General features: G+C 40.7%; 1 protein-coding gene across 1 annotated transcript; it reads right to left on the bottom strand.

The window, feature by feature from the left end:
- Positions 1 to 2,998: 2,998 nt before the first annotated feature.
- Positions 2,999 to 8,276, bottom strand: dusp7 (dual specificity phosphatase 7; the record flags this gene model as incomplete). Its single annotated transcript, XM_079218539.1, has 3 exons — positions 2,999 to 3,315; positions 5,691 to 6,119; positions 7,868 to 8,276. The coding sequence occupies 3 exons, from the start codon at positions 8,274 to 8,276 to the stop codon at positions 2,999 to 3,001; spliced, it is 1,155 nt and encodes a 384-aa protein (XP_079074665.1).
- Between the last annotated feature and the right edge of the window lie 14,810 nt (positions 8,277 to 23,086).

Below are 23,086 nucleotides of genomic sequence, written 5' to 3'. Positions count from 1 at the left end.
AGAGTAACAAAGAGGACTTTTCTGACCCGTTATGGTAAAAACGAAACAAAAAGAAGACAGCTTGCTGTCTATTATTACCATGTTCTGATTCAAATAACAGATTTTTTTTTCCTTTTTACACAATGTTTTTTTAGAGTGAGATACAAAGTATTGAACAGTCAGCATTATAAACAAGTTAGAAAGATTATATAAGGCCAGCTAAAACCAACCCTGTTCAGAATCATCTGCTGTCCCATCTGAAACCCAGTTCTTTGTTTCTGGTAAGACCCTGTCCACATGAAACCAATCCACTGTAGCTTGCTTGTAACGATGCAAGAACCACACTCATGCAAACAGATTTGTTCTCAGTGTGCAAGTTATTCAAGAGAACTTGTGTCATTTTCCTTTTAGTTTTATTAGCATCATTTTAACAAACTACAAGTTATCCCCGGACCAACAGGGGAGGACATCCCGGTGGTCTGAACGTCACTCGTCATAACTTTGTGATTCCAGTGTCAGGATGTTTTTCAGCATCGGTTTTCATATCAAACCATTCCTGCTTTTACAGTAGGCAGCGTAGACGAGCGTATTAATAGCCTTTTTTATTTTTTGGACTACCGTCAACGCTAAATATTGTGTCTGCTGATCCAATCTGCTTTTTAAATTTTTTGTGAATATAACTTGTCCAGCAGAACAGGGAGCCTTATAAAGCAATTCTGAAAAAACAATTGTGGAACAATCGCAACTCACGAATGTGCGCGTCTTCATACACAGGCGGCCGTAACCAGCTTGAAACTTACGATTTACAACATGTTTGTGCAGTTTCAAGCTGAATCCGACTCATATGAGCATCCCTCACAGGAAAAAGTAAGAGAGATTCAGGAGGAATAAACTCAAATGTTCTTGCATGACGCCCAGTGTACCTATAGACATTGCCACAAGTCTAAGTGCTGCTGGATTGTTCTGGAGGAAACCTACTTTAAAAGCACAAATACTGCAGCATTTACACTTGTTTGGGAGTCTTTCTTGTTCAGGTGCTTCCGATGTGGACAGGATCTCAGAAAACTCCTTAACTACATGCTGTGTACCGCTGTGTTCAGTGGCAACAGCAGTTAAAAAAACGGTCCTCATCATTCATCTTCCTACCTGGTAAAGCAACATCCAACCCGTGGTTACGTCTACTGTTAGAGAGCATACAGTACCACAGCATGCTCAGGTATATAAAATAATATCAATCTCTTTACTATTATCTATATAATATATAACAATTTGTGTTTCATATATCTTCCATATACCCAAGGCTAAAGGGTGAATCAACTCAGACAAACCTTTCTTTGACTAAATGGGCGATCCCTTTGCAGAAGGACATTCCTTCTGTTTTCTCCAATGCAGTTAAGGGACGTGAAGCTATTGAACTAGCTAAGTGCAGTCTGAAGCCAGTCCCAGTCCACAACACCAAGACCAGGATACAGTCGCAGTCCAGTGTCCTACAGTCCTTTTTTTTTTGGTAAAAGGAACTGAAAAACTTCCTCTTGGGCAAAGAGAAGTAAGGTAATACAAGAGTGTTGAGGCACTTCCTTGCCAAAGGTTACTAAAATAAGCTGCCCAAAGAGTTGCTCAGAAATGTTAACACTGCCTTAGCATCCCCAAAATGACCTCTCGGTTAAGTGTCTGCCTCAAAGTGCAAACATCAGAGGTGTGAGAAACCAGTTTGGCAAAAACATACTGTGGTAAGACAATATGCGATGTGATGAAATAACCAAGGACTTTCTCACTGAACAAATCAACAGCTGGTGGAGACAACTGGTACTTCTTGTAAGGCAACCGGATGAACAGTCATACGGGGAAGGAAGTAGGAACTTGCACTTGAAAACAGTTGGCCGAATGTCAACTCGCCTGTAATATCTTCACCCATACCCGACCCCCATGCCCTGCTCCTGCCCGCTGCTCGTCTTTGCCCCTAACCCAACCCTCTAACCCCTGAACCCCGTCCTTGGCTTGGGGGCCAGTTTCTGCTCCCTCCCCACTCCACTGTGCAGCTGTCGGGACTCGTCGCAGCCTGGGACTGGCCTCTCCTCTCCGCTCCTCTTCTCTGAATGTCTCTTTATCTGCCTGCTTCCAGCACGGGCTCCAAGTACAAGTCAATGGCTACACCACTGTGCAAACTGCATTAGGTCATTACAAACCTTAAAGGAAAACGAAACTTAAAAATAAAATAAAAAGACAACTCGGAATATCACAATAACGTTCCTCTTTGTTGGCGTCTCCACCTTTTCTTTAGTTTTACAATCTCTTAAGCCATTGTTGGATTGAATAGATATGATTTCTATGTGTATATATTTATATAAGGTACAGATTTGTGCGTAAATGTACACAAAAATATACAAAAATGCGTAAAGACATACCGAATTTTCTGCTATGTACGTTGACCAACATACAGAACATACAGTACAAACATACATACTTTGTTTATGTGTGTGTTACTTCCTTGGTTTGTAAAACTCTACATTCAGTAGAGTGAGATTTCCTACAAGTAAATCCCAGATTCTCCACTTGGCACCAGTCAGCTCGGCCAGAAGAGCCGAGAGAAAGACAGAGAGGATGTTGTTGTCTCATAAGTCGAGCGCTGTAGATTTTTCCTATCTTTGTATGAAGCTGTCTGTCCTCCCGCGTCCTTCGCTCAGTCAGTTAAGTCTCCTTGGTTCTCTGCGACAAGACAAGTTGATCGGGGCTCTTCCGCCCTCGATTTCAATCAACTCCCATGGAGGACGCCATTGTAAACCCATTTGTTAGTTCCTCCACTGGGTTAAAAAACACCCCGTCCCCTTTTTTAACATGGCTTCTGTGACCTCCCCTGCCCATCCGCCGCTGCTCCTTCGCCAGGCTCTCAGACAACGAGCCTCAGGAGGCTAAAACATTCATTAAAACTGGCAGCTTCCCTCCAGTGCACCTGCTTGTTATCATGGTAACAACACCACCTTTTAACCCCCCAAAAAAGGAACAGTCACCCCACTGATTTTCATCTGGACTCCAGTGTGTCCAGTTGAAACACATTGTGATTGGTCGGGGTGGTGAAGAAGAGCTGGTCGTGCGTCGGGGAGGTCGAGTGGTTATCACAGGGGCTGTTGAGGCCCAGGGTCCGCTCAAAGTCCAGGAGCTGGCCCATGAAGTTGAAGTTCGGGGAAATGTTTGACTTTTTCCGCTTGACAAAGTCGTACGCATCGTTGAGTGACAGGTTGAGCTTCTGCATCAGGTAGGCCACCGTGACCGTCACAGAGCGGCTGATCCCGGCCAGACAGTGCACCAGGATGCCGCACTTTTTGGTGCGAGCCTCGTCTGCAGAAGATGGTGAAAAGAGGGAGAGGAGACCATGAGAGAGGTTTAGATTAAGGGTCACACCCACTGTGTGTTTTAGCCTTTAAATGATCATTGAGCGAGAAGGAAGTCTTTAGATTCTCTGATCTACGATTTCACTGATTATCAATTGTTCTCATAAAACAATATAAATAAGAAGAATACATTTTATTTTAGTCGTGTGAATGCGCTTATGAACTGAGATGTATTCACTATAATGGTGATATTTCAGCTGTTGTATTTAACGGAGCGTTTTTCTGACACTGTATAGTTTGAATATGGACCCTCTACTAAACAATGAACAATATTTACATAATATAAATTTCATAAAAAAACTCTGAAAACCTATTTTCTCAACTAGCTTGTTGCTATTAGCAATGGTATCTTATATATTTATATATGTTTCAACTTAATATGCCAAGATGTGAGGCTACATCCTGGCATATAACCAAGGTAAATAAGAAATAAACAAAAAAAGAACAAAAGGACAATCTTGTTATCAATAATAACAATAATAATAATGATAATAATAATACATCAAACTGACTAAAACCACATTTTCAGGCACTTTAAAGCAATGGACTGTGTTCCACTGTTTTTAATTACATGAGAATACATTCTTATATAACAAAGATAAATCTATAACTCAAACTACACCATATTTTCTTGGTATTGAATTACAACTAAATAGTAATCATTTGTGCAAAATAAATACTAAACGTTATATAATCACGATACCACACAGGCATACGCATCATAACGCTTATTTATTTATTTCTAAACGCTCATTTGATTTTTACTCCAGAATGACCTCTCTCTCAATGACAGCATAATGTTATGTTTCATTCTGCTTTCTTGCTCTCAGTCCGTAGAAAAACTTGAATAAAAAACCCCATCTTACATTATTAAAGGGCTACATCCATCGCCCTTCTATCAGTTACGAGCCCTTGCACTTGCATCACTGCAGGCCATTAGAGCGAGAGAGTTAAGTGCTTCTTTCTTTCCTCCTCTTCTCCCTCTCTCCTTTATCCTCTCCTTTATCTCTCACTGCCTGCATCTCTTGTTGTAGGATTGGGGTCAGTTGGCTCTTGAGCTCATGCTGCTGAAATTTATATGTGATGTGTGCTCACTTTCCACGACTATGCAAGACTCAGAAGTCAAACAAGTAAACCGTGGTTCATTTGTCCTGAAATGATCTTTGGATTGTGCAGCGTTACATCACTTTATTTGTGCTTTAAATGCGTTATAACGCAAGAATTGTCCATTTATCAGCCTGCTAACGTCCCTGAAAACATAAAATTCCTCCATCGTGACATGTTCATACAATCATTTCTGATATTTAAGGAATCTGCAGTACATTGAGGTCACATCTGGGTCTCCTTTTCAGCCTGAACTTCTCTCCTCTACCCATAATTATCCTGCTGTTACTAGAAAGACCTGATGTAATCCCTGCACATTACAGCCAGCCAGACTGCAACATTTAACATCAGCACGACTCGAATCTGCCACGACCTCTGGCTCTGGCATATGTCTCTCTTCCTCCCACCTAAGCTGAAACATTTGTCTTAAATAAGAAAGAAAATGTCAGGGGTCTGGACAATGACAAAGACCATGGTTCTCATTGACTCATCAGAGAGGGAATTTACTCATTCTCTGGGAATTAAGTCAGAGGGAATGACGGGAAATACTAAACATGGGACGAGATGAGGGGATAACATTATTGTGGCTTCAATTCTCAAATAACCTATTTCCATGTTTCATTCAAATCTTTGCTTTAACCCGAACCCTTTTGTGATATTTAATTCATTTTAAATCCGGAATAGTGACATAGAGCCTATGGATGCAGCTCAACAAAGCAATTAAAGAGAATTTCACACGTATTCTGTTTAACACTATTTCCACAAAACCTATTATATGATGTATAATGATGTATGCTTAAACTCAAGGATGAATGTGTTTAAAGAGGGTAATGGAGGATTCACTTAACTTAACAAAACTAGTAATGAATTGATTGAGTAGTTGAACATCTAAATAGTTTTTAAAGCATTTCACTGGTTTAAATTTCTCAAATCTGAATCTTTTATGTTTTTATTTTTGGATAAATCAATTAGTTGCTGCACAGATAGTATTTCCCCAATGAATTTGATAATCGTTTAATACATTTAAATGCAAAGACACAGGCTGTCCAGCTTCTCAAACTGTGCAGATTTGTTTCTTTTCTTTTTAAGGTATGATAGTTTGCGTTTTGGACTGTTAGTCGGACAAAACAAGTCGAATGGATTAATCCATCATCAAAATAATGGCTCCTAAAATATATTTTGTAACATAACAGAAAATGTTCTGTCCACTTTACTTACCAATGAAGGAAATGGCCTCGGGGAAAAACTGAGAGAGGTTCTGGCTCCAGTGATCGGAGATGGGGATCTGTTTGTACTTGAAGTCCCCTTCGTGTTCGAACATGTTGGGCAGGTTGGGCGTCACATTGAGGATGTACTTGATATTGTACTTGCTGAGCACATCCAGGTTGGTGGAGTCTTTGGCACAGCCCAGGTAAAGGTACGGCAGGATCTGGACAGGAAACGCTGGCTGGTTGTTGGGGAGCGGGCTGCCCTCCGACTCGGTTGCGCTGCCCGGCTCGCGGTCAGATTCCCCGTCTGAGCAGTCGGAGCTGATGCGGAGTCCTCCCAGGCCGAGGACGGAGGCTGGTGGCGAGCTGCTGGGACAGGAGCAGTCCAGATTGGTCTCGCAGTGCTCGGGGTACTCCGACTGGAACTTGTTGAAGCCCCCTGGGTGACAAGGACAAGACCAGAAAAAGTCAATATTAGGATTAAAGCCAAGAAAATCATTTCCCTGGGTGCTATACGAAAATGTGCCCTGTCCACGACCACAGGCAAGGTTGTGTTATACAACATCTACAAAATGGCAGCTGAATGTCAAGTCTGCATGAGACAGGAGGTGAATCATGAATCTGAATGACAAGAAATAAACCTTTAATTAGAAATAAAATTAACAGAATTAAAAACAATTGACAGAAATATTTTAGAAAAGAAAACAACAACGTTGATGGCGGTAAATAATAAGCACAACATATATTTTTAAACATAACAATCTATTAAAACACATGCTACCAACTAAATGAATACTCAAATTACATTATATTATATAAAGCAGCCAGGTAGTGAAGGCTATCCAAATGGAATACATTTACATAACTTTTTCTTCAACTCATATATAAACATGAAATGTGCCATTTATATTGTAATAGTGTATTACAATTACATAAATAAAAACATATAGCTTTTCTCGTTGAAAACGCAGTTATTGCAGCCACGCCACCTTTTTTTTTATATAACACTACATATTCATATTGTATTGCGACAGATAAGAGGAGATTAACGTGATATTTACGTCATTGTGACTAAGCAAACAGGCCGGACAGATGTGCTCCATTGAGAAAAGCTGAGCCCCGGGGAGAACGAGCAGGACAGCAACACCCTCCTCTCAGCGCAGTGGACTTTTTGTGAATGGCAGCTCCGGCTTATGACTCAAGTGAAACATTTCTTCGATTACCATAAATCAAATGCGTCCACGTCTTATAATGCGACCACATTTCATCCTATTCATATCATATCTTAGTGCTGGAGGATCACTCAAGAGTGTTTCGTCGTCTCCTCGTTTCCTTGTTCATTCATGAAAAAAAAAAAAAAAAAAAGCCAGTCTTTTCCTGAAGGAGCACAACATGGCGGGGCCATTTTTGCAGCATTTAATTGAAAACATACTTGACCCAGCTCTATTTACCGAGACACGGGACACCGTTGAACGCTTCTTTAGATCAGCCGATAATTATCATTATAATAACAACGAGGGATTAGACAATAATTAACGTCGGCATTGAGTGAAGGAAGTCCAATGTCAAACTTCATTGAGACTTCACAGTGAGTGCAGCTCACGTGTTTTACCTCGTTTCTATTCACCTATAATAACTGTGATTTAAAAAAAAAAACGCTTCGCTATAATAGTCATTATCGTTCATACATAATGAATAAGACACAAACTCTAGTCTGTAGACGGGTGATAACAGCATGGTGCATTTGAAGTGTCGCCACACGGTGACACTTCAATATCCCTACAAGCTATTTACATATCTGTAATAAGGTTATATGATACGAGTGACTTGTCAAAATGTGAAGGAGCCTTTTCCCAAAATAACATCTTCTTAAAGCTCTCACATAGCGGGTTTGCTTCAGATGTATCAAAGACCCAGAAAGGGGATGAAACACGGACACACATGTTCATTAATAAAATCAGCGCGGGCGAGATCATTCATAACACGCATGTTGTTTTAGTGCTGGGTGAAAAAAAGCCACTCAGAAGAGCCGCATATCCAGTAATAACATGCTCAGATAATCACATCAGAGTGAAATGAAACAATCAGTCAGTGTGAGTTCTTTTTTTAATATTTTTTATGAATTAGCGCGACCAGGCTACAACCCAGCCGCGGACCATCAGGTGTAAAAACGCCAGCTCCTCTTACCCTCCAGGTGGAAAGCCTTGCACCCGTCGTCCCGCAGCTTCTGCAGCAGCAGCCCCAGCACGGAGCTCCCCAGCCCGGACTCCTGCCGCTCCGGGGTCGCCTCGTCGTACAGAACCACCACGTCCGTCTTGCACCTCTTGACAAATTTCTCCTTGTCCTCGTTGTTGGGGATGATGGAGCGGATGGGGAGGTTGCCCTTCTTCAGCCTCCGGAGCATGAGGCCCGGGATGGCCAGGTTGATGGCCGACTCGATGTGCGAGGACTCGTACAGCTCATGGGGTCTGCAGTCCAGCAGCAGCAGAGAGCTGGCCCCGGACTCCAGCTCCTCCTGCAGCCACTCCACGCTCTTACTCGACATCATCATCATAGTCACGATCACAGAGTCTCTCCACAGATGAGTTATTCTCATCAGGGAAACGTTAATCCGCCCGTGCCGTGGTGTGACATGAAGAAGCGACGCAACCGAAGAGAGAGGAGACAAATCACGGCGCTAAACTTCCCTTCTTCCCGCGGCCGCCGCCGCCGCCGCTCCTGCTGCTGCTGCTGCTGGTCCTGCAGCGCGCGCACACACGCACTCACACTCACACTTCCACGCACACATCCGACACGCACGCACCGATGCCCCTCTGGTTGGAGCAGGAAACTTGAACATGCAGAGGTTTCTTCTTTCCCTCCTTCTTCCCTCAGTCCGATAGATGTGGAGCTTTTATTCCAGTCCATGGGCGTCCATTTGGCGAGCGAGCTCCAACTTTGAGGTTGTCCGCAGAACCGCAACGTGGCCCCCTCAGAAAGAAGCCTCGTTAGAGTCTGAGGTCGTGAGTTCCGGATGAGTTGCTGTCGCTAAAGCTCATGCGTGTTGTTGTTATTGGACATGCTGGCCCGTGGAGCGCCTCTGGTTTGTCATTTCCACTGGATGCGTTGAGGAGGCTCTGCGGGCTTGTCATTGAGACGAGGGCGGGGCGGAGGGATTTAAAGGCGCAGAGCCGCTGGAGAGTCACACGAGCTCGCGCTGCTTCCGCGACATTCATAACCATTCATTGATAGTCTGCACTGTATGGTCTAGTTTTGAATGGCACGCTTGACTTAGGAATGTGCAAATACAAGTCACAATTCAATTCATACACGGACACGTGTTCGGTGCATGGAACTGCACATTCATGTAGGCTTTTATTTTGAATGGTTGTAAATATCTCTAAACTTTCCCCATGCATCTTAAAATAACACATTTGACATTGTAAGTTACTGTTGGATAATGTTGCCGTGTAGCCTACTTTCCTTAATATTACTACATGTTACAATGCTTTTATTAATATTATATTACTAATTTGACCTATTCCTTCCCAATATGAATGAGAATTAGAAAAACAGTCATGTCATATCCTTTTGTACTAAATGGGGTGAATAATTAACATTCAATCTCAACAATTGAACAAAAAGCATCCTTAATAAAGTTCTCAGAACAATTGAAAGTTGAACATTTACATATCCACGACCACCGGGCGAACCCCATCTGCTGATGAAAATTGTCAATTCCCTGAAATGAAAGAAATCTCCAGAGTAGATACTAAATGCCTCATGTTGTTTTGTCAAGTTACAAAGAGGGAGGATATGGAAGTGTTTTTCCTCATTCTGTAACAAATGTGATATTCCAAGCATAAATATAGCAGCATACAGCAGTCTATGTATAGATATGGTGGAGTAATGTCGCCTAAGTAGAGGAGTCTCTCTCCCTCTGTGTGTGCTGTTATCCAAGCTTATCTGTGCTTTGTTTACGTAGCCAGGCCTTTTAGTGCATATTTGTGCACGTGAGTGCATGGGAGAGTGCCCCACCGCACTATGAAGCGATAGTCTCAATGTGTTTTATTTTTTTATTCAACTCATGATGACACTACCGTGTGTATATTGCTCACAAATGTATCCTTTCTGGTGTATTTTTGTTCCTCACATGACTCGATCCTTACAGGCCAAAACACTTTCTTCCTTCTTTTCTCAGTTGGCAGAGAATTAAGACATGTATGTCTTATTGATGAGCAGTAACATATACTTTCCCTATAATTAGGTTGTTATCATCCTGTTTATTTTTGTTAATGCTTGACAATTAACTGTTTTAATGAAATACCTGAGGACAGAATGTAACTTTGAATTATGCTCTTAATGCACAAGAAATGACTCCGGTTTATTTTCCACTGATCTCCACACCACCGTTACTCTATCTCTGACACTCACTATGTTCATACATTCATCCATAATTCATTCACACTTCCACACATTCGCTTACCGATCAATTACTGGACATATTCCGAACTGAAAGTTGGCCTTCGGTCACTATCTCAACAGCACGGAAATACTAGTTTGTTTATTAGAAGTTTGACAGTATAACGTAATTTTTGTTCCAGCAAAAAAAAAAAATGCAGATAGGAAATGTGTTTCTTCATCACTCCTTTAATTTCTCTCTAACTCTCTGTACTTGTATTTAAATGTATAGAGCTGAATTATTCTAATCCAGATTGTCTCACGTAAAAAACTTTCTTAATGGTTTTGAAGTATTTTTTTTTCTTCATATAATTATTAAAGCTTGTAATGTTATGATGATGTCATGTAGAATGTTTACATTTTGTAACAGCTCAATGGTGCTGGTGTACCTGCTGCTGTGGGTCATCACATACGTTTCACCATGAATGACCTAATAAGGCATCAGCAGGTTGTGACAGAGGCATAGAGGAGGAAAAGAGGAGCGTTTGATTTCCTCACAGCTGCAGAAAGGAGGAGTGGGGGATGCACCAGCTGCAGACAATGGCTCTTTATCCCCCCCAGTGACACACACACACACACACACACACACACACACACACACACACACACACACACACACACACACACACACACACACACAAACTTTAGGGCTCTTGTGTTTCCACTCCCTTCATGGACAACAACAGGCTCTCTTAGAGATGTGCAGCCACTTTGTGTGTCTGTCCAGACGTAAACATAAACACAAACACAAACTATCATCACTTATTTTTGAACTTTCATGAAACTTGTGATTTAAGCTCTATCAGAGTTTGTTTGATTTAGTCTGTGACAAGGTGACAACATGTTGCCTTAAAAGTACAAATAGACTGCATAATAAGAACATCTGGTCGCAATCTGTTTTGTAAAATATACATTTTTGGAGTGCGAGATTCATTTCTTATCTTTAAGAGGAGGAGGTGTGAGTTCAAGGCAAAGACGGCGACATGAATTGATGACTTGAAAAGTATGTTTTTTTAGAAGTAGCAATATACCAGCTCACCAAATATAATTGGCTGGTTTCTACACACTGTTGTGAGGCAATAGATAAACTCCCAATTTTGCATTAAGCACCTTTAACGAGCTGGATATGGTGCGGTCACTCAGTGTAGCTGGGAATTAGCTCCACTGGCTAACCGCAGTAGTACAACAAATAAATCTCCCCAGGCACAAAAAGCATTTCAATACCAGACCACCAAAAACTATTATATATATTTTATGAATAACTTTTATTTTATATTTGCAAAAACTTTCCAGAGCCCAGAGCATTGAAAATTAACGTGACATCATTCCAATGAAAAGTCTATGGGCGGAGTGTGAACACTTTCTTTTGGCTTCGGCAAACCATTTTCATTCAAATGACTGAGTGCCAATTTGGAGTTTTTATTCTACATCCATGGTGCATTCTGTGCAATTTCATGTTTTATTCTGATTGGCTGGTTTCTAACAGTACTATTTTGCTATTTTGGTCCCAATTTAGATGTGGCCCCTCTCAGGTTGTCTAGACTCTAAATCTGTGAATTGTCGGCGGCACATCTAAAATGACAGTAGCCTGGCAACACAAGCAAACAGCCTGCCACCTTTCTTCTGATTATGATTCAAAATGTTGCGAAATCCTGATTTGTGGTCAGAAGTACGTGACATGATTTAGTTGAGCCACATTGCTCATATAAGAAGCTGAGTGAGCAGATTGTCAATGCCTTTAAATGGTATTTCTTCGTTACAAGCAGGAGGAGTTATGTAATAAAAGCAGGATAAGACAAACAAGCTTATGTAAAGATTAGGACGTATTCAACGCTATGTGAACAACAAAAGACATGAGCTCATCAGCAGCTTTACCCACCATCGTGAATCTACTTGTTCATACACGCATCAACAGCCTTTAATCTGCCATTTTGGAAAGAACAGAAGCTTTCAGATTGTCTTTGTACACACATTTCCTGTTTCACAATACATAGTCTGTGTCACAGTCAAGTCTTTAGAAAATGTCCCTCCTCCAGTCTCCACTATACTTGAGGGTTTTATTCAGCTTTATCGTTCTCGTATTGAAATGGAATATGAATAACTGTCCGTACAGAATAACCCAATCAAACAGGAAAAGCAATATATGCTGTATGAATCTATTCCGTGTTGACACAGAGACTCATCCTTCACTGGTGGGTAAAATCCTTCTGCCAGATGGAGGAGCCCTTAATTCCATCTTAAATCTATACTCCAGAATGGTAATGGAATTTTCTGAAGCATGGTGCTGAGATGAGCGCAAAGTCCCTTATTCCCTTTTGTAAATCTAAGAACTGGAACTGAGCTACCTCGCCTGTAAGTATTTTTTCTCTGAATGAAAAGCCACATACCAAAAATATTACACAAACCCATGCAGCACCCAAAAACCAAGGACAAAGATAAATGTTATTGTGTGAAGATTTTTTAAGGGCGGGAAGTGTTGTTAGCTAGGATTTAGAGATTGACAAAACAGATGAGGAGCCGTTTTTGTTCCTCAGAAACAAGTGGCTTTATGATTCCATATCCTCCTAAACTACACCTGAAAAAACGTTCTCAGACGGTTACATTTTCTGAAAACTAAAGTCATGAAAATGTTTGTTTTTTAACAAAAGTATTATACATTGTTCTGCCTCGATAACACCCCCTACATTAGTGTTCTCCAGTGGGCAAGAGTTTTGGGACTGACAGACAATATTGGTACTCGTAATTTGATTGCGGTCAGTTTCATTTGTGATTTGAAGACTTTCTATGTTAATGTGTGACATGTTGTGAACGTATGGAGTGTAGAGTGTTTGGGAGACAAAATGAAAAGTAATGATTTGTGGGAATCACTAGGAAAGCTACGATGTAGTGCAATGCATATACTGCCCTCAATTTTATTTATGTGTCTGAATTGTCATACATTTACCACAAGGATACTTGGCTACCCTCAAGCATAAACGCCTGAGCAATGGAGCAAGTGGATCAAATATCCCATTATTCAATCAGAGGGAGAAACGTTATGAGGGCTATATAGTCCCTGTATATTTAGGCAGCCTGTATACATTATTTTACCATTTTTAGCAACTGACAACACACCTTTTAACCATTTGAGTTGGTTCAGACAAACTCGTCGCTGATCGTTCCCCACAGCAAGCTTTGGCTGTCAATCCTAGTCTGTCAATCCACGGAGGAGTCTGCTTGTTTACAAAGGAAAGAAAAATGAAGCCAAAGGAAAAGATAGGCTTGTGTATGTTGAATGAACCTGCATGGCCCACTGACTCCAGCAAAACATTAAATGAGCTAAAAGGCCAAACTGAGCAAACCGAGAGTCAACACTAGCCCAGTTTGCCTGCGAGCCCACCGTACGCTAGCTCGCTGATCGGAGAGGATTCAGCTGTGGAGATGAGACGTTTGCAAAGGAGCCGCATCAAAGAGTCGGATTTGTGCACCCTCAATCAAATAATCTAGAGTAGCTGTTTCTTGATTTATTCTAAGAGGTTAAGTGGTGTAGAAATGCAGGAAAATCTTTTAAGACGTAAGGAAGACTACACAACTTAACTCCCAAAGCATCCTCCAGAGGCTTTAAGCTGATACAGTCTTACTATAAAATATGCATAAAAGCTGCAGTGTCATTATAGTTGTAGTCTATAGAAAAAATGTGCACTTCAGACAGTGAATGGTAGAGATTAATCTGAGTTGCATGCTTGCCAAAAAAGCAAAAGCACCTATTTTGCAATATTTCAAATTGAAAGCGATCTACAGGTAGATCCTTCACAGATATCTTATCTGTCTTATCACACGTTTATTAACCGGTGGGAAAATGTACCCACCTGGCATCTCTGCTATGGACTCGTCTGGGCCTTCTTAGCCATGAACAGCTTTAAACTGATCATATTCCTGGAAAATCACCTGGGTTGTAGCCAGTATTCACAAAAAGTATTCTATTCATTGACAGTGGAGTGGCTCCAAAACCTCTTTTTTCACCAATTAAAATGTTCTCGATTCAAACCTCTGAAAGGATTTAAACGTCACGTTCAAACGACTGAACTGCTCCGGTTCATTAAAAAGACAACATTTGTAGCTCAAATCCTGAGAAGAAATAATTTGATCTTGTGCCCTGTCTCTCATTATTATCCAAATATGCTGCATGTGCATCATGATTGTGTGTTTCTTGTTCCTGTCTGAGGTCTCTTTAAGGCAGACTGTGGTTTAAACCCACTCACCTCAGTGATGGAGTGAGGTGGCCACCCCTCTCCCCCGCTAACGCTGGCATTTCCTCTGCTGTTTCCTTTACCCCAAACACACAGGTCGCCAACACATAAAACACAGGCCTGGAAAATGTATCACAGCACTTTGTCCGTCTCTGTTCAGCCGCTCTGTGATTCATGTCCATTTATTAATCACAAACATATGCAAGAACAGAGATTGTTAAAGTGAGTGATTCGTGATTAGGTCTTAGGTTTTCATATGGTGACGGATTTAGTTGTACTTTTTTTCAAAGTGTTTATAGTACTTTGATTGGAAAATTACAAGCTTGACAGAGGCATTTTTTTTACTGTAGTTGCAAGGCTATAGTGTAGTGTATAGTGTACTGAATTGGAGTGCATTACATTAGATTACACAGCTCAAAAATGCTCTTCCGCTCCAGACAATTTCTCTATGATCTTATTTTATATAAAGCACTTTGTAAGAAAGCATAGTGAAATATCTGATGTGTTTTTTTCTTCTTTTTCTGGTATTGTGGGTGAGGCACATTTCCAGCAACCATTATATACAATGTTTGCTGGAAATGGAAGTAAAATGCTAATCAAATTAAAAGTACAGTAAGAGCACTAAAGACGCTAAATGTGAATTCTAAAATGTTTTTTTAGGGACAGCATAGCCACACAGGAATGTCATTATTGGACTAAAGCTTTATAAAAATCTCTGCATGGCCACTCCAAAATAGCTAAGGTTTGGAGAAAATCTTATAGTTAACAAAAAAGCAAACATTAATTAAAGGTGATATAAGGTCTCCCACATATAGGTCACATCCATCCCTGACCCCGACCTCCACATCCTCATACTCTGAACGTTCACATTGGACATAAACCAGAGACGCAGATTCATCCCAAATGTCCGTAATTGCGAGGGATAAATCATCACAGCAGCCCACACATTGTGAAATGTTACAACAGTTCTGGTAGCATGACGTGAACACATCATTAACATGCTGATCAAAAATAAAGCTTCTTATCAAAGGTGATACTTCTGTGAGGAGATTTAGCAAAGCACATCAACGCCAAGTGCTGAGTGATTATTTACCTCGGACAAATGTGATAAAATAACAGAACTTCTCAAATGTAGCCGTCTCAAACATCTGGGATGGGATTGATGGGTGAACTGGTGGAGCGATCACCGAGTAAAAAGTAAAAAGGAGGCCAGTGTGGATGTCTTTAGTGGAAGAGTGTGAGCACTGACCGCAATGGATTTGTCAGAAATCCAAGAGATAGAGAAGTGTGACTGTGTGTGCATTAAGTGTATATTCTGTATGGATAGTGTGTGTGTGTGTGTGTGTGTGTGTGTGTGTGTGTGTTTATTGAAGAGCGGGGAACACACACGCTGTGAACTCCGAGCCACGGAGAAGTCTCTCAGCTGAATGCATTATTAAAGGCCAAACCAGAAAGATGGAGAGAGACAGAGAGACTAACAGAACACAAAGAAAAGGAGAGACAACAATCTTGAGGGAGAATGGATTTAAAGTGGAGCTGGCTGAGTGACAATGATGGAAATCAGTTTACCAAGTGTACATCTGAATCAGATCTCCCCAGTCGAGCAGTAATCAGGAGAGAAAACAACTCAATTAAACATGCAATCCTTCATGGCCAACCCTTGACCCTAACAAGATACACTTGAATACTGCTAATCAGCTGATTTGTCAAATATGTGGCAATTATCAAAGGGGAGACACCCCAGGTGAACTGGGCCAAATATTTAACTACTAGCATGACAGCATGACACTTCCCCAGTTGATTATTTACATCAAGACCAGTATCTTTTGTATTACAAGTTTCCGTGAAGAAATGCGTTTAAATAAGCAAATGAGGCTTTATCTTATTAAATATATGCTTGTTTTCATAACTTTAAAGAACAGAAATCTGAACATGAGATAAAGACACATTATAAATTCTTGTTTCATTTTTTTTAAGTGTTAGTGTCAAAGGTTTTTACAGAGGGAATTTTTAATATCTCTTTTTTACCACTCCCTCAATCAGATATAAAAAAAATCAATTTCACCATGTTTTTAGGAATAAAATGTTCTAAAAATCAGGCTATGAATTATATATGAACAAACCCCTCTGTAAAAACTTTCAGAATATAGATAGGAATTTATCTGAAAAGATTTGTGGTTAAGTGCTACTGAAGTGGAGATTTCTGGCTCAGAGTTCGAGGAACATTTTTTGTTGTTGAGAAAATGGCCTTCAAAGATATTGTTTTCCTTATTTTGCAAGACACTGCAAGTGAATAGGGTATACAATTTAACTAGATAAAGCCATGCCACTTCTTCTGTTGATTACTTACATTAAAACAATTACTTTTTTTATGATAAGTTTTCTGAAATGTTATGTTTTTATATTCTTACAGGTGAATTCAGGAGAAAGTTACAGATGCAAACAGACATAATAAAATAACACTTAAATGTGCGTTTTGGATGATACTTCCACCACTCTGAAAGAAGACATGTTATGGAAGCAAAATAGCTAAAAAAAGAGAGAAGAAAAAAATCATGTTCTCAGTCGACCTAAAAACAAACTAGGTCGTAGAACAACATCTAAAGTCATCGGGAGCAGGTCAGGGAGCAAGTCAGAGTGGATGGGTGAAGCACAGTACTAAGACAACGGAAAAAAAGGTTTTTGGTCTTGTGTGTTTTTGCTTTATTAAAGATTTTGATTAAAGTTACAGACAGATCGTGGTTCGGTTTAATTTTTCACGGGTCGGTCGATCCACCACTTTGGTTGAGATTTAAATATCTCAAGAACGGTTTTCATGAATGTTCGCGACATTTTGCACATACATTCATGGTGCCCAGAGGAGGCATCCTTTAATAATGCCCTGATTTTTCCTCTAGCGCCACCAACAGGGGACATTGTAGGTGATAAACATTATACATGCTAAATATCAGCATGATAGCATGCAATTAGGTCAAAGCACCACTGTCCTTCAGTGCTGCCTCACAAAGCATGTAGACTCTCCTTACAAAGTTCATACATTGAGTTTCTTGTCACTGTTGATTCATACAATATTTAACCAAACTCACTTTAACAAAGCGATTTGAGTTGCTTTGGAAGGTATTTGCTAATGCAAATAAGTTGTATATAAACATAATTTTAAAGAGACAGGGTTAAATCAGCACCTCTTTGATTCAAGCAAAAACTTCAGATGAAGAACTGCTTTCTACCGAACCACGAAAAGTTTACAGACCATAATGTAGCAGGTAGACACATTGCCTGTCAAATAGTTAACAGTATAAATCCACCCTAAAACTGAGTCACCCAACCTGTCCCCTAAATCACTGCGCTGCTCTCTAAGCCCGGAGCAGATCCAAAAAACACATTTGACTGGTTTTATTCCCAGTTTGAGTGAGTATTTAATAAATCGCTGAGCCAGCACGACAAAAGCAACATTAATTGTGGACGACTCCTTATTTGAACTTTTAAATGGTTTCTTGAAACCACCTGTACGCCTACTGTATCTAATCAACCTGCAGAGCAAACACACTGTAACTATGTAAGCAAGATTGTAAAAGCACTGAGGTGAGTCATCGTGTGTTAACTCCTTCCTCACCTCTCCCTCTTACACACACACACACACACACACACACACCCTCACCCTCACCCCATTATAAGGCAGGGCAAAAGACCGATGGTCAAAGGTGGCCAAATAACACACTAATGATCTGTTCTATCTCATGAAGAAATTCACTTTTCTCCTCTCTGTTTCAGCTCCAGCAAGAGTTGCATCAGTGCAACATTAACACAGCCATTTTAAAGCAAATACAGTCGACCTCATAACTACCGCTGATACATAAATACAATAAAGGTTCTGAATGCTCAAGATCTAGGTGAGTAATTGCCATATGTAGAAGTTAAAAATCAGTTTGGATGCGAGTTGGCTTTCGGTCCATGATAATACAGCTGCAGTGCACGATGAGGTATTATTTTAAGGTCTGTGGTCACATGGCTGTTGCACATTCGCCTGTCTGTGCTCAACTTTTCCTCTCCTCACCCTTTTGTGTCTGCGAGTGTAGACGTAGGGTACTTTAAAGTTTGGGGGTCTTCCACCCCTAAACGGCAGCCAAATAGTGAGCGTGAATGTGTAGACAATTCTAGGCTGAAGCGAATCTTTGGAAGCTTCATTCATAATGTCCACATTAGAATTCGGAATCAACATTTGTTAACGTGGTTAATGCAAGAGATGTAAAAGAAAAATTGTGCTGAGATATAAAATACGCATTCATACTTTGAAAATTTGAATTAAATTGTAAAGATTATTTTTCTGAACGAAACACAACTATTATAAACATTTATATTGCCACAGAGCTTATTTCCTTCAATAACCCCAAAAAGAAAAATCGGTAGTTTTTTCGTCGAGGTAACCAGTGTGATGCTAACTTCCTGGTTGGCCTACAAAAAATGATCATCCCTGCAGCTCTTTTTACAGTAATGAGAGTGTTATGCAAGCCAACACCCATTCAGATAAGTGTTATTTAAGAAAGTATCATAAGCTGTTGCAAACATGGCATCTCGCTTTTAGACATGTTTCTGAGCTACATCTTTGACTTAAATCGTGGCTGTGTGTCAGAGCAGTCAACCTTTGGAGAGCCAGGTGATTTTAAGGTGAGACGAAGTTATCTCAAAGTTAGTTTTATGGGCCGGCTCCTTGTAAAGTAGGTCATCAACTTTAAACTCTGCACACATTTACACACCTTGAAGCGTGTGTGAGCTGGTTGTATTTGTGTTACCTGAGAAGTGTGAGATTTAGAGGCACTGTAGTTTCATAGTCTACTGGAAGGACCTTTCCCAAACTATATACTTAGTAAATATACATTGAAAATGTTTAACTGGCAATCTTTGCTGAGCAAATTTAAGTTTGTGTCCCCTGAAATGAATCCGTAAATAGACTGACGATAAGAGGGCAGCATGAACAGCTTTTTACAAGAGCTGCAGCTCCTTATTTCAGATTGCCAAAAGGGTTGGTCAACAAGATTAAAAGCCTTTTTTGCTGTTGTTGTATCGACTTAGAACAAAAAAAAGAAACCTCACTCCCGCCGTGCATTCACTCCCATTGGGATCAAATGGAAAAAAAGATAGTTTTGGAGCAGAAGCTGAAGCGTGGGTTGGAGAAGCAGAGCGCCAAACCTCAGCCATGGCCGACAAGCACGGCTTAGTCTCAGAGGGTGAAGGAGTGGGAGGCGATGGGGGGGGGGGGGAAACAGGAAATGAGACAGTGGGGAATATTGCCAAATCCAGCAGCGGTCAGAGAAGGCATGGCGGGACTGAGGCTCAAACAAGTTTCTCCTCTTTTAAAAGGTTCTGTAAAGACTGTAAAGCATGTCCACACCTGTACTTCTGTTTGCTAGTGTCAATGTGACTTTGTTGCTGAGAGGTCTATCTCAGTAATCGCAATAAATTACAGAGCAAATAAGAGTGCCTGTTGCATTAAATTTGGTCGGTGATACATCACCTCTGCTCTTTTTGCCTTAAAGTTAATGTTTTATTTCATAAAAGTGCATTCATTGTTTCTGGTGTTAGTAGAGGTGCTCTTTATTTCAGGGTAGACAAATAACACAGTAGAAAATCCAGACTTTATGAAAAAGGACTTTGATTATCACTGCAAACAGCTGCTTCAGAAAGTGGGCCATAATTAAGTTGAATGCAATTACCAGTATTCGTCACCTATTTACACGACTCCCTTAACATATAAAGAACACTTTTTAAAACAATGCAGCTGCAGTTTGGACACACACGGCTTCTTTGAGGCTTTACTTGTTCGCTCATGTTGCTTTGAAAACTCACATATCTGTTGCTCGCCAGCTCCTATATAGCCGACAACCTGAAATTCAGAGTAATATCAGCCACTTTTGTACTTTTTTACATTATTTTGTCTACCTCGTGCATATGGATCTGTCGTTTTTTATGAACTAATAAGTAAAAACGTCTTTGCTGTTCCTCACTGGAAACTCTAGTACATCACAAGCAGAGCGCAGACTTCTTCTATGATTTATCCCTCGCTCATTGTGCAGTGTCCTGCAGCCTCCACCTGCTGCTCCAGGACACAGCAGAGGTCTGGCCGTGAGAGTGGCCTGGTATCTTTTTAATCTCATAAAGTCAGAATATGACACAATGTTTGAGGACACAAAAAGCCAAGAGGAGCCGGAGAGCAAAAAAACTGACACACTTCACTAGTAAAACACACACTGAAACACACTCAAGAAAGCAGTAGCAGCAACCACAGCGCACCAGGAAAAACATATCCAGATGTTCTCCTCATAAGATCACCAACCCCCTCTCTCTCTCTCTCTCTCTCTCTCTCTCTCTCACAAACACAAACACACACACACACACACACACACACACACACACACACACGTGGGCCACACATGGGCTACATATTACAGAGGCTTGCTCTCCAACTTCTCTTTTCTCCCCTTTCTTTTTCATGGACACACACACTCACACATTTGTACAAGCTATATTTGTGAGGACTCTTTGACATAAAGCATTCTCTCTATCCTTAACCTTAACCATCACAACTGAACCCCAAACCACCAAAACACACCAGAGCAGTCGTGAAGTGCGGCGAGCTGCTGTGCAACGTCGATGTAAAGCTGTGACCGTTTGAGTCCTGTGACATGTTGACCTATGTTACAAAGAATTTCTTCCAGGAAGTCCAGTTTGAGTAACAGATCCATTAGTGTGAAAGCTTATCAGATGCAAAACACTACACAGAGACCTCACCCTTAACTGAACCGGGACGGCAACTTAAACATATTTTCACGTTCAGTTAATACTCCAGTTATTCCCTTGATTAATAGTTTGGTTTATAAAATGCCAGAAAATAGTGCAAAATTACATCACATCATCTCAGAGTTCAATGTGACGTCAGAACAAAAAGGTCCAAAACTCAAAGATTTTCAGTTTACAATGATATAAAACAAAGAAAAGCAGTAAATCCTCGCAGCAGACATGTTGGAACAAACCAAGGACCAGTTGGTGTTTCTACTTGAAAAGTTAGTATAGATTATAGTTGCAGGTTAATTTTCTTTCAACTGATTTAAACCAAAACCTAACTTTATCGCTGTAACACTCAAACAATCCTGTGAATGTCTGGCCTTAAGGTCTTCCTCACTTTGCAGAAATGACCCCACTCCCAAGGTTTCACACACTCTCTCACTCACACACACACACACACACACACACACACACACACACACACACACACACACACACACACTTATTGAACCCACTCTTTCGCCCCCCCCCCCCCCCGCCATCTCCTCCACTAGAGCTCCTGGCAGGCCGTCTGGTTGAGGCCCATAGTAAAGGGAGCCGTTTTCTCTGGCACGAGTGTGTGTGTGTGTTTGTGTGTGTGTGTGTGTGCGTGCGTGTCCTCGGGCCCCAGACAGGAAGGAAGAGAGTGGGCCCGGCAGCACAGCTCCAGAATTCCGGTTTTGTTTTTCTTCTTTTTCCATCAGTGCAGAGCCCAAGTCGGGTCTTAAAGAAACAGCCATTAATATTTTCCCCTCTTAATGACGCCACACTGTTCTCTGAGACCTCCACAATAGGACCCACTATGATTCATTACAGTACTATGTAAACATAGTACCAGTTTGTTCAATAAAAAAGTCCAATGAATGAATAGGTCTTTTATGGCTCAGATGAATCTGTTCCTGGAGAAAGCACAGCGTGCGTCTAAGCGTGGCCTCAGGCTCATTTTCATTGAGCGTCTAAAAATAAAAGTACTGATGCTAGGTCAGGTTACATAAATTACTCAGGGGGTGAAACATAAGGATTTTGGACACAAGCAGTGCAGGTGTATTTAGCTGCCACCCCCATGTTTTAGTAATAAATCGTTTTAAAATGAGCACTGGATGACAGCTCACGGCTCATGAACTTAACATCTCTGCTGAGGACAGTAAAGACAGAAAAGTCATGATTTCTTGGGTAACCGCTCGAGCTCTGTGGACCTATCAGAGCAGGAAACAGTCACTTTAAAGTAACCCGGTGACATCATCGATTTGGCAATGATTATGAAAACATGTGTTACACAAAAAGAGCTTTGTGTTGTGAAAGAGCAACCAGATTCATTTCAGAGAGATAATAGAGAAAAACATTTATTAAGAAGGTACACAATAAATTACTTCCAATGTATAAAAGATTCAGACAAAGGACATAAAGGGAACAAGATGCTTATCTTTCAAACTGCAGTAATTACAATCAGCCATTCTGGACATGTATACATCATTTCAACTTAAAAGTATAAACTGCTTTTATTTTACATTTTGTTTCATTGTCAACAATCCAGTCAGGAGACAACACTGTGTTAGTTCATCTCTCAATACTTTCCGACTTATCTAGCCTGTCTGCGGCTTTCAGCCGTAAGCCAATTAGTTCCCAGTCCAATCCTTAAAAACAGGACACAAATATACATATACAAGATATATATGTATCATTTCACAAAAGCGCAACATACTGTAAGTTCCTTAAACAGCGAGGCAATGTCTATTTTAACAAACAACTCAATGTTATGGTGCATTGGTTAAAGAATATTTTCCACTCATTTGCTGCACTAGTGTTCAGCTTCTCTCAGTGCTTCTACTTATGATAGCAGTAAACAAGCATGAAGTCAGAGTGGACGGCTCACTTAGGGAATAAGGTCAAACTCAGGTTCCTGTTTCTCCTCTTTCTG

This window comes from Taurulus bubalis (genome assembly GCF_910589615.1).
Source record: "Taurulus bubalis genome assembly, chromosome: 5".
NCBI lineage: Eukaryota > Metazoa > Chordata > Actinopteri > Perciformes > Cottidae > Taurulus > Taurulus bubalis.
The sequence above is the reverse complement of the archived record's forward strand: the minus strand, read 5'-3'. Positions and strand labels throughout refer to the sequence as shown.